The 12,774-nt window shown below is 41.3% G+C and overlaps 1 protein-coding gene across 1 annotated transcript; it reads right to left on the bottom strand.

The window, feature by feature from the left end:
• Nucleotides 1-1,061: 1,061 nt before the first annotated feature.
• Nucleotides 1,062-10,441, bottom strand: FAM89A (family with sequence similarity 89 member A). Its single transcript, XM_038394533.2, has 2 exons — nt 10,030-10,441; nt 1,062-3,304 (listed from the first exon to the last, which is right to left on the bottom strand). The coding sequence occupies exons 1-2, from the start codon at nt 10,279-10,281 to the stop codon at nt 3,146-3,148; spliced, it is 411 nt and encodes a 136-aa protein (XP_038250461.1). The 5' UTR covers nt 10,282-10,441; the 3' UTR covers nt 1,062-3,145.
• Between the last annotated feature and the right edge of the window lie 2,333 nt (nt 10,442-12,774).

The raw sequence follows: 12,774 nt of genomic DNA, 5'->3' as shown, positions 1-12,774 counted from the left end.
TTAGATTTAAAAAGGTGCTATAAGACTTATCTAATAATTTCAAATTTTTTCTAAAGTGAACTTTGAGAGACAAGAAGAATACAGTCCAAAAATTCATTTGTACTCAAAACTAGAGCCTTACGTGGAACTATTTTTTTTTAATCCTGCTCCCGTCCCACCCTACAATACCCACTCGTACCTGCTCACACATTGTTTCTTGATTTTTTTTAATCCCACTCCCACTACTGTATTATGGCAGCAGGTCCATCTGGGACCCACAGGATCCCAGTCCTGCTGCAGGACTCTACTGAAAACTTGTTTGCTTTGATAGGTAGAGAGACCATCTGGGATTTAAAAACCATCATCAAGCCATCATTTGCTCATAAGCCAAATTGCTCCTATAGAGGAAATTGCTCTATTAGGGCAAATCACACAAAAACATGCACGAGTGATCTTGGTCACGAGCACAGTCCCAGTGAAGTCATTAGGACTTCATCCATCAGTAAATTATTTACATGTTTGCAGGACTGGACCCTTAAATTACAGGTAAAAAAATTTGTGTCTGTTTTAATTTGAAAAACACAAAAACAACTGAACCAGAATACTGGGGCATTCCTATTGCAAATAAATACAGATATTCTATTTTCATATGTCCTTTCCATTATGACCAAAACATGGCTTTTCTTCAGTATATAGGAGGAAAATACTGTTCCTAGAACTGAGTATTTCTGAAATTCAGTACAATGAACTAACATTCATGCAACTTTACATTTTATGTCACACACATTTTTATTTTTGGGATGGGTCAGGAAAAGAGGGGGATGTAAATAGAATAGGACAAGCCTTTTCAATGCCAGGAGTATATCAAGTTGTATCCAAATTATTACATTTAATACATTTGAAAGACTAACCATAGTGACAAGGGTACAATTGCTGAAGAGACACACAAAACATGAGACTTGACTAAATACAGAAGTTGTCTTTTTGATTACTATGTTTGCTATATGAAACTTATCAAACTCCATTGTTTCATTTTTCACTTATGCCTTACTGAGTGAATTAGGTCAGAATTTTTTTTTAAAAAATGTCAGCACTCTGTAGTACACATTTAAAGAGGTAAAAACACAAATTACTTCACATGAAATAGCTTTTTCCTATACAGAAGCTTTACTTTTGTTGAGTTTAGATTCCATTGCTATCACAATTTAAAGGAGAATACACACAAACAGCAACTCAAATTATCTTCACTTATGTCAATGCAACACATTATATACTACTAGCTTTTGTTGACAGTTAAGTAGGGAACTACCTGAAGAATTGGACGTGATCCTGGGTGTAAGTTGAATGTGTGCCAGACACATGAACCAGGCAAACATCCTTTGAAGAATAAGCCCTTAAGGTCACTCTGTTTTTAAAACAGAAACTGTGGCCAATTAAGGCATCGCTATACTGATGCAATACAAGACTTAGTTCAGAGATCAAAAATGTAGCTACAATGTGGGTATGTGTCTTATGAAGGTTCACAGATACTGCATCTACAATAAATTGCTTTAAAGACACTGTATACTGCCTAAGTGTACAATGCCATTGTCCTTTACAACCAGCCTTCAGCATAGCTAGTGAAGTGTGATACTCCAAGGTAAGCATTTTACAAATCCTAAATTCAGGACAGCTTCTCTAAAAGTGTAATTTGAGATCGCCAAGTGAATACCTTAATAAACCACTGATTCCTGCATGTTAGTCCTTTCACTAATGGAAGCTAGAAAGTTTATAATATATAAACTACTTAAATTGTCCAAGATATATTAGTTGTTCTCTCCCTTTCTTCTCAAGGCAGTCCAAATTATTAGCTTGTATCAAAGTCTGATGTCAGAATTTTACAGCAGTTTTTAAATTTCCAAATTTAAAAGGAATTAGCCAAGTTGAACACTGCCATTTTACTTTAAAACGGTGCAAAGAACTGACTACTCCCAGATACATTTTGAACACATTCAATATTACACACGTGCACACATACACACTTGCACTATTAAATCATAATAAACTTAGTTTAAGGCTTAAAAAAAGCTCTGAAAAACAAAAATTATACTTCAAGCTTAATTCTAAGCAATTATGGTAGTATCAAAAGTGTTAACATATGCAAACTATACTCCCAACGTACTTATTTTGTAGGTTTTTTAAAAAGTTGAAGGTTACCTTCCAGAAACAAAGTTCACCCAGTACAAAATATTGCAGTTTGTCCCAGTATCTTGTATTAAAGGTCTCCTGATACTTCATCTTCATGAGATTGAAAACACTTGCATAAGAGTTTGGCTTATTACAAGCCACACAGTGGCCGACAGACTGACTGAACCTATGCTTTTACTATTCAATACAGTAAAAGCTGAGTAAACCATTTTGAAACAGACGTTAGCACTCACAGAACTATGTTTATGCAAGACATCTCTAGAAGTAAATGTAGAAGTTATAGCCCCTTGGTAGCACTAACAAAGTGAATTAGATCAGCAGGAAAAGAAAAGGTATTGATAACATTCACTAGCATACATGTAGCTTTTGGGCTAGGAGGAAAAGAACATGGCAAAATATGGTTTTATATAGAGAGGGAGAAAGACAAATATCTGAGAAATTGTGTAAACAATCCACCCAGTGCAGAACTGGAGTTAAGTGACATGGCTGATAAGAGCAGACTAGCTTAGTACAGCTTGGAATGTGTGTATCAAATCATTTCTTCAAACACTATCTATCTGTACTGTTGACAAACGCATACCATTCATAGTTATTCACACCACAATTACAAAAGAGTTATTAGAACACTCAGGATGTTATCGCCCTCTTGTTTGATCAAAATTATAACTGTAAATTACTTGCCAAAAATCAGTAGGTTGGAAACATCCAGCCTGCAAATTAAAAATGATACCACCTGTCAAACATGCTGGAGGACTTTTCAAAACGTGTAGCACATCACTTTCCTGAAGTAGCTTATGCATGTGTAACTTGTATTGACAGTCTGCCAGAAATAAATGAATTTAACAACAGGTAAGGTAGCAGGGGTGTACGCCCCAAGAAGAGACATCTAGATAGATTGGAGACTGGAATCTTTCTTGGAAATGGGAGTTACACAGGGTGAAAGACTGATCCATGCACTTTTGTCTCTGCTGTGTTGTTCCTAGAAATATTCCTCGCTTTCATCAAAAAAGCCATTTTCCAAAGCATATGTGCAGTCTGCGTTAGATACAGCTTGGCATGCCCCTTTGTATTCTTGTATTGATTCATAAAGAGAGTATAGTTGACATAGCAATGACATATCCAGCTGCCGAAGGCCAACCTGTTGGGGGGGAAAAAAATAAAGACATGTTGGTATTTCAAATGTGATTTGATTGCAACATGGTGGCACCTGCACACTTTTCCCACAGCTACTCAGGTTCAGAGAATGAGTTGTGTGTCACTTTGAACAATTAATGAAGGCCATATCCACCCCACTGAATAAGTCAGATGAAACAGCTGTGGAGAAAGCAGTGTTCCATGGTATAAAATGTGGCAAAACGTTCCTCGTGATTCAGTCATGTTACCATGCCCTGTTTACTGGGCAAAAAGCTGTGCAATCCTAGGGCGGGGTGCTGCAATGCAAGAGAACTCAAACACTTTGTACACCCTGTGATGCCCAAGATATATTTACAGGTGCAACCACATCTGTTCCATTTACTCATCTTCCTTACACAGATTGTGTGCAAGATGCTATTCTGTTTCAGAAATCCAGGACCAATGAGGTTAGAGTGTAACTAAAAAAGTTATCAAATCTGTATAACCCAGGGAGCATAAAGATCAAGCTATTGAGTGCCCACATCAAAGCACTGTAGAAATTTGCAGGACTGGAAGCTATGGTGTATACCTTTATCCCACTGTTCAGGAGATTGTAGCTATTAGTTGCCTTCAAGTAGCCTGCTGGACTGTGTTACATTGATTTGTTTGCCACATTGATTTGTTTGCCCCGACAGAAGGCTACAACATAAGTCAGCTGCCTCACGTCCCAACTTCTTAGAAAGAGTCCAGGACTAGGTAAAATTTTCAAAAGAATTTAAGTGGTTTAGGAGTTGAAGTCCCATTTTAAACGAGTGATTTACGTACTTCTGAAAATTTTACCCTAGACAACCTGGACAGATTAGATTTGAGCAGTAGGAGGAGCTGACCCTTCTCCATGTAGCTAGGGCACCAGAATTACATAAATCCGTGTGTGGGCAAGCGTACACACGCTCCTCTCAGGTACAAAGCAGGCAGAGAGCAGAGGGGAGAAAAACAGAGCTAGCCATTTAACATGAAAGAATTTCCTCACTCTAGCATTGGAGTGCCAATATACCTTTAAGAGTATCAGCTGACCAAAAGGAAATGCTAAACCGAACATCTCCTTTATTTGAGATATGTTAAAAATGCTGCACAGCTAAAACTTAAGTGAACTGCCATACCTACCAATTTCTGAGAACAAAAATTAGGTTGACACATAGTACCTAACGAGGGTTAGTCCCAGGAAATAAATTTACCATAACCAACAATTGGAGAAAGGGAAAAAATACTTATTTTTATTATTTGTACTGTGGTAGCACATAGAGGCCCAAATCAGAAATCAAGACCCCCCTAAACAAAAAGACAGTGCCTGCCCCAGAGATCTTAGAAGTCAAATACCTGAAGAGAGGACAGGTAGATACAACACATGGGTAAACAAGATAAAAGCAACACACACTTAGCTCTTTGTTTGGGGTCCTCCATTTTTGAGGTGAAGGAAGGGATACATTAATGTCCCATAAACAGCCTCCCTCTAGTTAAAGAAAGCTAGACATCAGTTGTCAAGTTAGATGTCACCAGACCACTGCCACAACTCCCTCATAACCTTCACATCTTTTGTTTTTCTTTCCATCTTCATGATTTCCTCTAGCTGCTGCCCCCTCCTCCTCCTCCTCCCCCGCCCCAGTGTTGTCCATGTGCTGCTACCCCAGCACCAAACTTTTCTCCCATCAAAAAGTGAAGCAGGAGCACATAATTTTCTCTCCTCTGTTTCTTTCAGCCCTGGCAAAGAAGCACTAATGCAACTCCCCTCCAGGGAGGGAGCATGACAGAGAAAAGAAGAATGGGATACCTGTGGCTGAATTTAAACCCCTGCTCCGCTCAAATCACAGGATAAGATCTTATTCAGCCTTGTAAGGCTAATGAATATTTAGCAGCCCAGGCAAAGTTGCCTTAAGATGGCAACTAGCAATCAAAACAAATTACTCACCCCAAGCAAGCATGGGAACAGAACGTTGTGAGGCTTCTACATGTACACACACACATACAGAGGAAAGGTTAGGCAATCTTACATCAGAGGTGAATAGTATCTACAAATATTTGAAGGGCATCAATATTGAGGTTAAGAATTGTTCAGGGAAGAATAATTAGAGGTAGTGAGTTGAAATTGAGCAAGGAAACCTTTATGCTGGAGAACAGAAAAAGATTCTAAACACTCAGGTCTGTCTCTTATTGGAAGTAATGGAGGTCTTACCAATGGAACAAGAGTTTCAGCTAAATACATTTGGGAACATTCTGTGAAGACAAATTCTGCACTAGCTGGGAAATTGACTAGAATAGACATTTAATAATTATTGTTTTTCACTGTTTGTTTTGTTCAACAAGGTAAAGGCAGGTTTAATTTTAATGTAGTACAATCTGATATAATCAGTATCTTATTTTCAAGTTATGGCTCAGACCCAGACACTCAGCATCTTTCATGTTCAATAGAACCTATGCACAGAGACAAGGTCAGTATGTAGTCCATGATTTTGTGCTATATTTTCTAGAACCACTATAGACAGAGAGAACTTCTTAAACACAAAGGGCTAATATGTCTTTACTAATATGTACTAACAATTGTTAATATCTTGTTTTTCTGTATTTGTTCCATATCTCAGACAAACAAAGGAAACAGATCTATCAAGAAAGATGAAAAATATAGTCTCTGGCTCTTGGCATGTTGCTAATGAGACCACTGGTACTGCATTTTTTCAGACTTTAGCTAACTGATCTTGTATGGTGAAAAAGTTTGCTCACTCAAAGTGTTGACCGTAGACACCGCAAAAGGCATAGTACAAGTTGTCACTGTACCTACTCCTTACACGAATGACAGTTCATAGAGGGTTCCCTCCCCTGCAAAAGACAAAAACCTTACTCCTTTCTAAATCTGCTATTGTCCCCGTCAAAATCAATGCAGAGAACTTCATTTGGGTATGGAGGGAAGAATGCTGGTACATATTTTTCCCCCCATATTGACATTAGAATCTTATCACAAGCCGTTTTCTACTGTTTAAGCATCAAAAACATGCTCAATATTATTTTAATTTAGTATAATGTAAAAAAATTAGGTTTGCAGTATATTAGTTATATTAGAGTACTACCTGTCCAAGAGAAAATAGGTGACCTATTACTAAAACGTTAGATTTCAGAGTAGCAGCCGTGTTAGTCTGTATTTGCAAAAAGAAAAGGATACTTGTGGCATTTTAGAGACTAACAAATTTATTAGAGCATAGAGAATGCTCTAATAAATTTGTTAGTCTCTGAAACGTTAGAGACTCCTGAATTTGTCTGTTAACAACTGCACCTAAATTGGAGATATGTTCCAGTGGGTAAAATATTTACTCCTCAAAAGATTTAATTAACCAGATTATCACTAAGGATATTCTATCTAGAGCATCAAAGAGATATTCTAATTTAAGCCATTTGATGTGCATTTCTCACTTGTTTTTCCATCCAAAGACATTCAAATTTCTCAAAAAGAAAAGGAGTACTTGTGGCACCTTAGAGACTAACAAATTTGTTAGTCTCTAAGGTGCCACAAGTACTCATTTTCTTTATTCAAATTTCTAACACTTTCTGAAATCAGTGATGATACATATTATGAAAAACTGAGAATTTTTTCCTGCTGCCCTTTAGAACATTGCTGAAACAGTGTTTGCAGTCCATGGAGATACAATGCATCTGACGATCACCTAAAAATGCTTGCTCAATGTCAATGCAAATTGATATCTCCAACATGAAAGTCAAGATACTAATAAAACTGTCTAGTTGTTGAAACACTTTTGTTGTGACAGAATAAGATTTTAGCATTTAAAATGTCTTCTTAGTATATTGAGGAGGAGCATTCCACAGGCTGGCAGCAACACCTTATCAGACAAAACAAACAACACTTATTGTAAGACTGATTGTAAGTATAAAATTAAAGGCTTTAGAGTAGCAGCCACGTTAGTCTGTATCCGCAAAAAGAACAGGAGTACTTTGGCACCTTAGAGACTAACAAATTTATTAGAGCATATGCTTTTGTGGGCTACAGCCCACTTCATCGGATGCATAGAATGGAACATATAGTAAGAATATACACACACACACACACACACACACACACACACACAGAAGTTGTATGTATATACAACTTCCAACTTCTCTGTATCTTCTTACTATATGTTCCATTCTATGCATCTGATGAAGTGGGCTGTAGCTCATGAAAGCTTATGCTCTAATAAATTTGTTAGTCTCTAAGGTGCCACCAGTACTCCTATTCTTTTTATAAAATTAAAGAATTAGAGTTAGCTTAAGTTTGGTTAAGAAAATAATGTATTTGCTTTATAGTTTGTGGCCAGTAAGGAGAAGGCCCCAATCAGCAAATAAAAGAAGGCCAATAAAATAATGAGTAGCATTACTTGTAGTGTAGAAAGGATGTATGGTTCCAAAATAACTAAAGACCTGCAGTAACAAGACAAAGAAAGCTGTCTTAAAAGAAACAAGCTCAAATCTTTCCACCATTCTGCTGGTAAACAAGGAGTCGGGAGAGAAGATAAGAAAGGAAAGGCCTTGGGAAGAGAGGAAGCTGTAAACTTGTTTTGGATTAAGACTGGAAATAAAAGCGAATTGTCTCAAATTGATTTTTAGCTGAAGTCAGTAATTTGGCAACGACATCACTTGTTTGTCAAAAAGAGTTTGTCAAAACTCTTAAAGGATTCATTGCTAATTCTTGCTGGGCCACATTAGAGCTGACCAATATGGGTCCAAGCACCCCTGGGTTTAGCCCGTTTGTAAGTATCTTGATCAAATGCTTATAAGTGGTTTGTTACTGTTTGGATGTAGTAAATTGCTTATTAGTTAGGCTTTTTAGGCATGTTTAGAGCAATTGTATAAATACTACTTGGCCTTTGGATTTAATAAAGGAATTTATGGTAAAGTTTGTGTTTGGTGGTTTCCCACATCAATATTAATAACTTCAAATATTAAAAATTCTAACACTGGTGCAACTCTGTTTAAATCAATGATCAGTCATGGATTTTGCTCCATCTACAGCCCTTTGCAAAGCAGCAAGAGCTCATAACACTCCATTCTCAGAGAGGAAAGTCATTAACAATATGTATACTAAGCACTTGGGAGCATGCTTCCCAGCTCCAGTGGACAGACGTGTGCTAACTCTGCTCAAGCTATCACACTAAAAATATCAGCATAGCCAGGGTAGCATGGATGGGATTCAACCTAGCCACCCAAATACAAATCCACCCAGATGTTCCAGGGAACATACTCAGGCAGCTAGCCCAAGCCATCACCCATACTATCCCCAGCGATGATGCTATTGTTAGCAAGGCAGCTTGAGCAGGTTTAGTACACCTCTATCCAGTACATAAACAGATTTCCTCCTACTGAAACGGCACAAGAAACTTTTATCATTCAAATACTCAAAGACAATTTTTTTTGTTAGCCTTGATCACTGTATCAAGCATTTGCAAAAATAAATCTTACTTAACTGGAGGAGAAAAGAATTTCAGCAAGAGTGTTTCCTAAATCAACTTTAAGCACAGAAAAAAAAAAGTATTTTAAAAATATTAATATTTTCAATAGAGCAGGAGGAAGGAGAGGGGCATGTAAAGGGGCCTAAACTGGAAAAAAAAAAAAAAAAAAAAGACTGAACTAGAGGTGTATTTTATCCGTAGCTAAAGGAAGCCTGGTAATTTCTTTGGTTTGGTGGGTCATTTTCATTCAGACAAAAGTATATTAACCCTTTAATCATGATACACCACAAAAAGCATACTTTCCTCACAATCCCTTGGTCTGTCGTAGGGATGGAGATGCTAAATATTTTACAGCCTTAATTTATCCCACAAAGTAACTATTATGGGTGTTCATAACCTTTTTTTAGTATTACTATTATGTCTCTGTAAAAACTACTTCAGTTGCTTGAAGAAAAGGAGTACTTGTGGCCCCTTAGAGGCCAACAAATTTATTAGAGCATAAGCTTTCCTGAGCTACAGCTCACTTCATCGGATTTACACTGTACTTAGGCTACTTGGAGAGCACACGGTAATAGTTTCAGAAGACTATCAGCGATTTAGGAGCCGACCTCTCATTTTCAAAACTGATCTGGGTACTTTAGCCACCACAAGCCTTAAAAGCTTGGGCCCTGTTGAACAGCTTCCCTGTAATTCCTATTTTTCGTGCAATGGCTTTTAACACACAGTCTATGCGGGGAAGGGGCGAGGATGACTCTGGACGCGGCCGCCCCCGGAGCAAGGGAAGGGTCTGATCCAACCAGCAGCTGCTCCGGCCAGGGCTGCCGGAACTTGTATCGGGGGCGCCGAGAGCCATCGAAGCATCAAAGCCCGGCTACGGTGGAAGCCGCCTCACTCCGGGGGCGCGGCAACCACCCCAGCACCCACGGGCTCAGCTCCCAAGTCTCATCCCCAAACCTTCCCCCCTAGTGCGATCCTCAGACCGGGCGCCCCCCCCCCATCCCTGCCTCCTTCATGCAAACAAACTCCAGCCCCACCCCAACGGCGGCCGCGGCTCGACCAGCGGGGCGCCTCACTCGCAGTTCCGCGGGTGGCGCTTTCTAGCCGGCGGGGCGCGGCCTCCTTCCCCAGCGGGCCGGCTCCAGCCAGGGCGGCAGCTGCGCGGGGCGCCGGGTGCCACGGGGGCAGCGCCGCGCTGCCAGCTCCCCCGGCTCTGCGCGGGGGGACAAGCCCCTGCAGCCCGGCCCCGCCCCTCCTCACTCACCATCTCTTTGCGGAGCAGGGCCAGCGCCGCGTCCAGGTTGGGCGGCCGGGGGGAGCCTCGGCCGACGCCGCTCGCCCGCCCCCGGCTCAGCTCGTCCTGGATGCGGGATTTCTGCGCGTAGAGCCGCTCCAGGTCCCGCCAGCGCCCGCCGCCGCCGCCGCCGCCGCCGCCCGAGGAGGAGTTCAGCAGCCCGCTCAGGCTCTTGGGCAGCGGCGGCAGCCCCGGTCCCCCGCCACTTCCCGGCCCGCTCATGCTGCCCACGCCGCCGCCGAGAGCGCCAGCGGCTGAGAAGAAGGAGCCGCCGCCGCCCCCCCCCCCCCCTTCGCTTCCGAGCGGCTCCCAGCGCCGGAGCCCGCCCCTGCGGCCCGGCCCCGCCTCCGGCCTGGAGCGGAGAGTCGGACGGGCAGAGGCGGGGTGGGAGGAAGGCCGGCCTGGGAGCAAGCTGAGCAGCCGGGCAGTGAGCAGCGCCGGGCCCAGCCCCTCCTTTGGCTGCACAGGGCGCCAGCCCAACGCACGTTTGCTGCCCTGCCGTTGAAAGGCCTCCTTGGGCCTAGCCCCGGCTACCTGAGAGCTCAGTTCTCCCTGGCCGGCGCTTCCTTCCCGCGCAGCGCCGCTCCACTGGGACTGTGCAGCTTCCCAGCCATGAGGAGGCCCAGCAGTGCACGGGTAAGGGACAGACCCCCCAGGAGAGCTGGGCCTGGGGTGACCAGGCATCCCGCTAATATCGGGACAAAGACAATAGGGGCTTTGTCTTCTACAGGCACCTATCCCTCTCCCTTCCCCCGACCAAAAAAAGTGTCCTGATTTTTCACACTTGTTATCTGCTCACCCTACTCTGGGCCTCATCCCAGCAAAGATAAGAATGCCCTGGCACCTCATTGTCTTTAGGACTGGATGCAAAACTCATCTCTTTAACTTAGCTTTTCTGCAATTGGTTCTTCTTCTTCTTTCACGCTACACCCATACTGACACACAAGACAGGTACAAGTCTATACATTAATCAAACTGTTTCCCCTATAGGTGGGAGAATAGTGAGACTGCTTTTGTGATTTTTTTTTTTTTTTAAATCCTTGTGAGACCTCAGCTAATAAGGCAATGGCGCCTTTGTAAAGATCTAGATATACATAACTGGGGGTATTTGTGGGTGTGAATGGGAAGAAAGTGATACGGGTATATGTGAGTGAGAAGAAGGGTAGGGTATGAGAGCAGAACGGGGTATGTGACATTGGTGTGAGACAGAAGAAGGGAGTCTGAGTATGTATAAAGAAAAGGAGGACCTGTGGCACCTTAGAGACTAACAAATGTATTTGAGGATAAGCTTTCGTGAGCTACAGCTCACTTCATCAAATGAAGTGACAACAAAACACAAGAGACTATTAAAAGCTATACAAGTCTTAGGAACTGAGAAAGAGAAGGCCTAAGTTCTGCCTCTTTGAAAATGTGTAGCATTATCTTGTTTATCTGATCTATAAGTCTGTACAACTGCCATGCATCTCACTTAAAAGAAAATTTCCATTTCCAGTTTCAAAATGTATCAAAATATCCAATGGTAAAATTTGATATTCTTATCCAATGTTTAATTTGTAGGGATTGAAACTAGAGAAATCCCAAGACACTTAGTACCTTCCTAGCCACATAATGTATATCTGCTCTGTATATCTTCCTGGGATATCCTTGCCCATTTGTTGCATATATTGTGACAACTATTTATCTCAGTCTTCAGCTTGGAGGTTTTTGCATGGATTCCTCTCTCACAGACATCACTGATTTTGCTCCATCAGTTTAGGCTACCCCATAACTATTGCTACCGCAAAAAGCTTGTTAAACCTGTATACTTCTATCCTGGGTAGCAAAATTTTAGGAGAGAGAGTTACTCATCAGAATTTGCTGCCTGTTATGCCAGGAATGAGAACTAGTGATGATAACAAATTGTGACAAGTTAATGACATCCATCAGATTTATTACCAGGACCACAGGCTCTTATTTTCTCCAAATGGCAACAAAAGAAAAACAGTGAACCATTCTTCCTCATTCTTTAAGTCTACACCCATGCATGCACACACAAACACACTCATTCACTCTATATCTTGGATCTCCATAGTCTCTGTCACTCTCTAGAAAAGCCAGAACTTTGAAGTTCTTCTTTTGATACTCATAGAGTTCTTTGTGCTAAGCAACAGAGCTGAGAGACTGAAAAATAAAAATCAAGGAAGGGTACAAAACTGGAGTTGTCAGAACACATTGCCACTGCAGATCCAGACTCAGGAGCATGCAATTTAGCGGTACAATCCTCGGAACCATTTAGAAGACAATGACCATTGGGACTGTGTGTACACCAATTCGTACCTGTTTATCCGATGCAAGGTTATATAATAGATTATTGCTCCACCAGCTCTCAATGTCTTTCCACCAATTGACAGGAATGAAATCAGTACATATGTAGATGGACACATAAGAAACATATGGATGAACCACTTCACCATTCACTGAAATGCAGCCACTTATACTATAGAACTCTGCGGCTGTTTAAGAGCACACAGTAACACTGCACAACAGTCTAGAAAAGGTAGGGTAATATGTTACCAATAACATTTGAGTTCTGCATCCTAAGGGCATTTCATATCTTATGCATCAGGATGTAAGTTAATTAGCTAGGGAGTCAAGAAGGAATTTCTTTCCTCCCTGAATATGCATTGTGTAATTGGCTAGGTACTTTACTAAGGGGCTCTGCACCTTCTGTGGCAT

The sequence above is a fragment of the Dermochelys coriacea genome, chromosome 3 (genome assembly GCF_009764565.3).
Source record: "Dermochelys coriacea isolate rDerCor1 chromosome 3, rDerCor1.pri.v4, whole genome shotgun sequence".
In the NCBI taxonomy this organism is placed as follows: Eukaryota; Metazoa; Chordata; order Testudines; family Dermochelyidae; genus Dermochelys; species Dermochelys coriacea.
The sequence above is the reverse complement of the archived record's forward strand: the minus strand, read 5'-3'. Positions and strand labels throughout refer to the sequence as shown.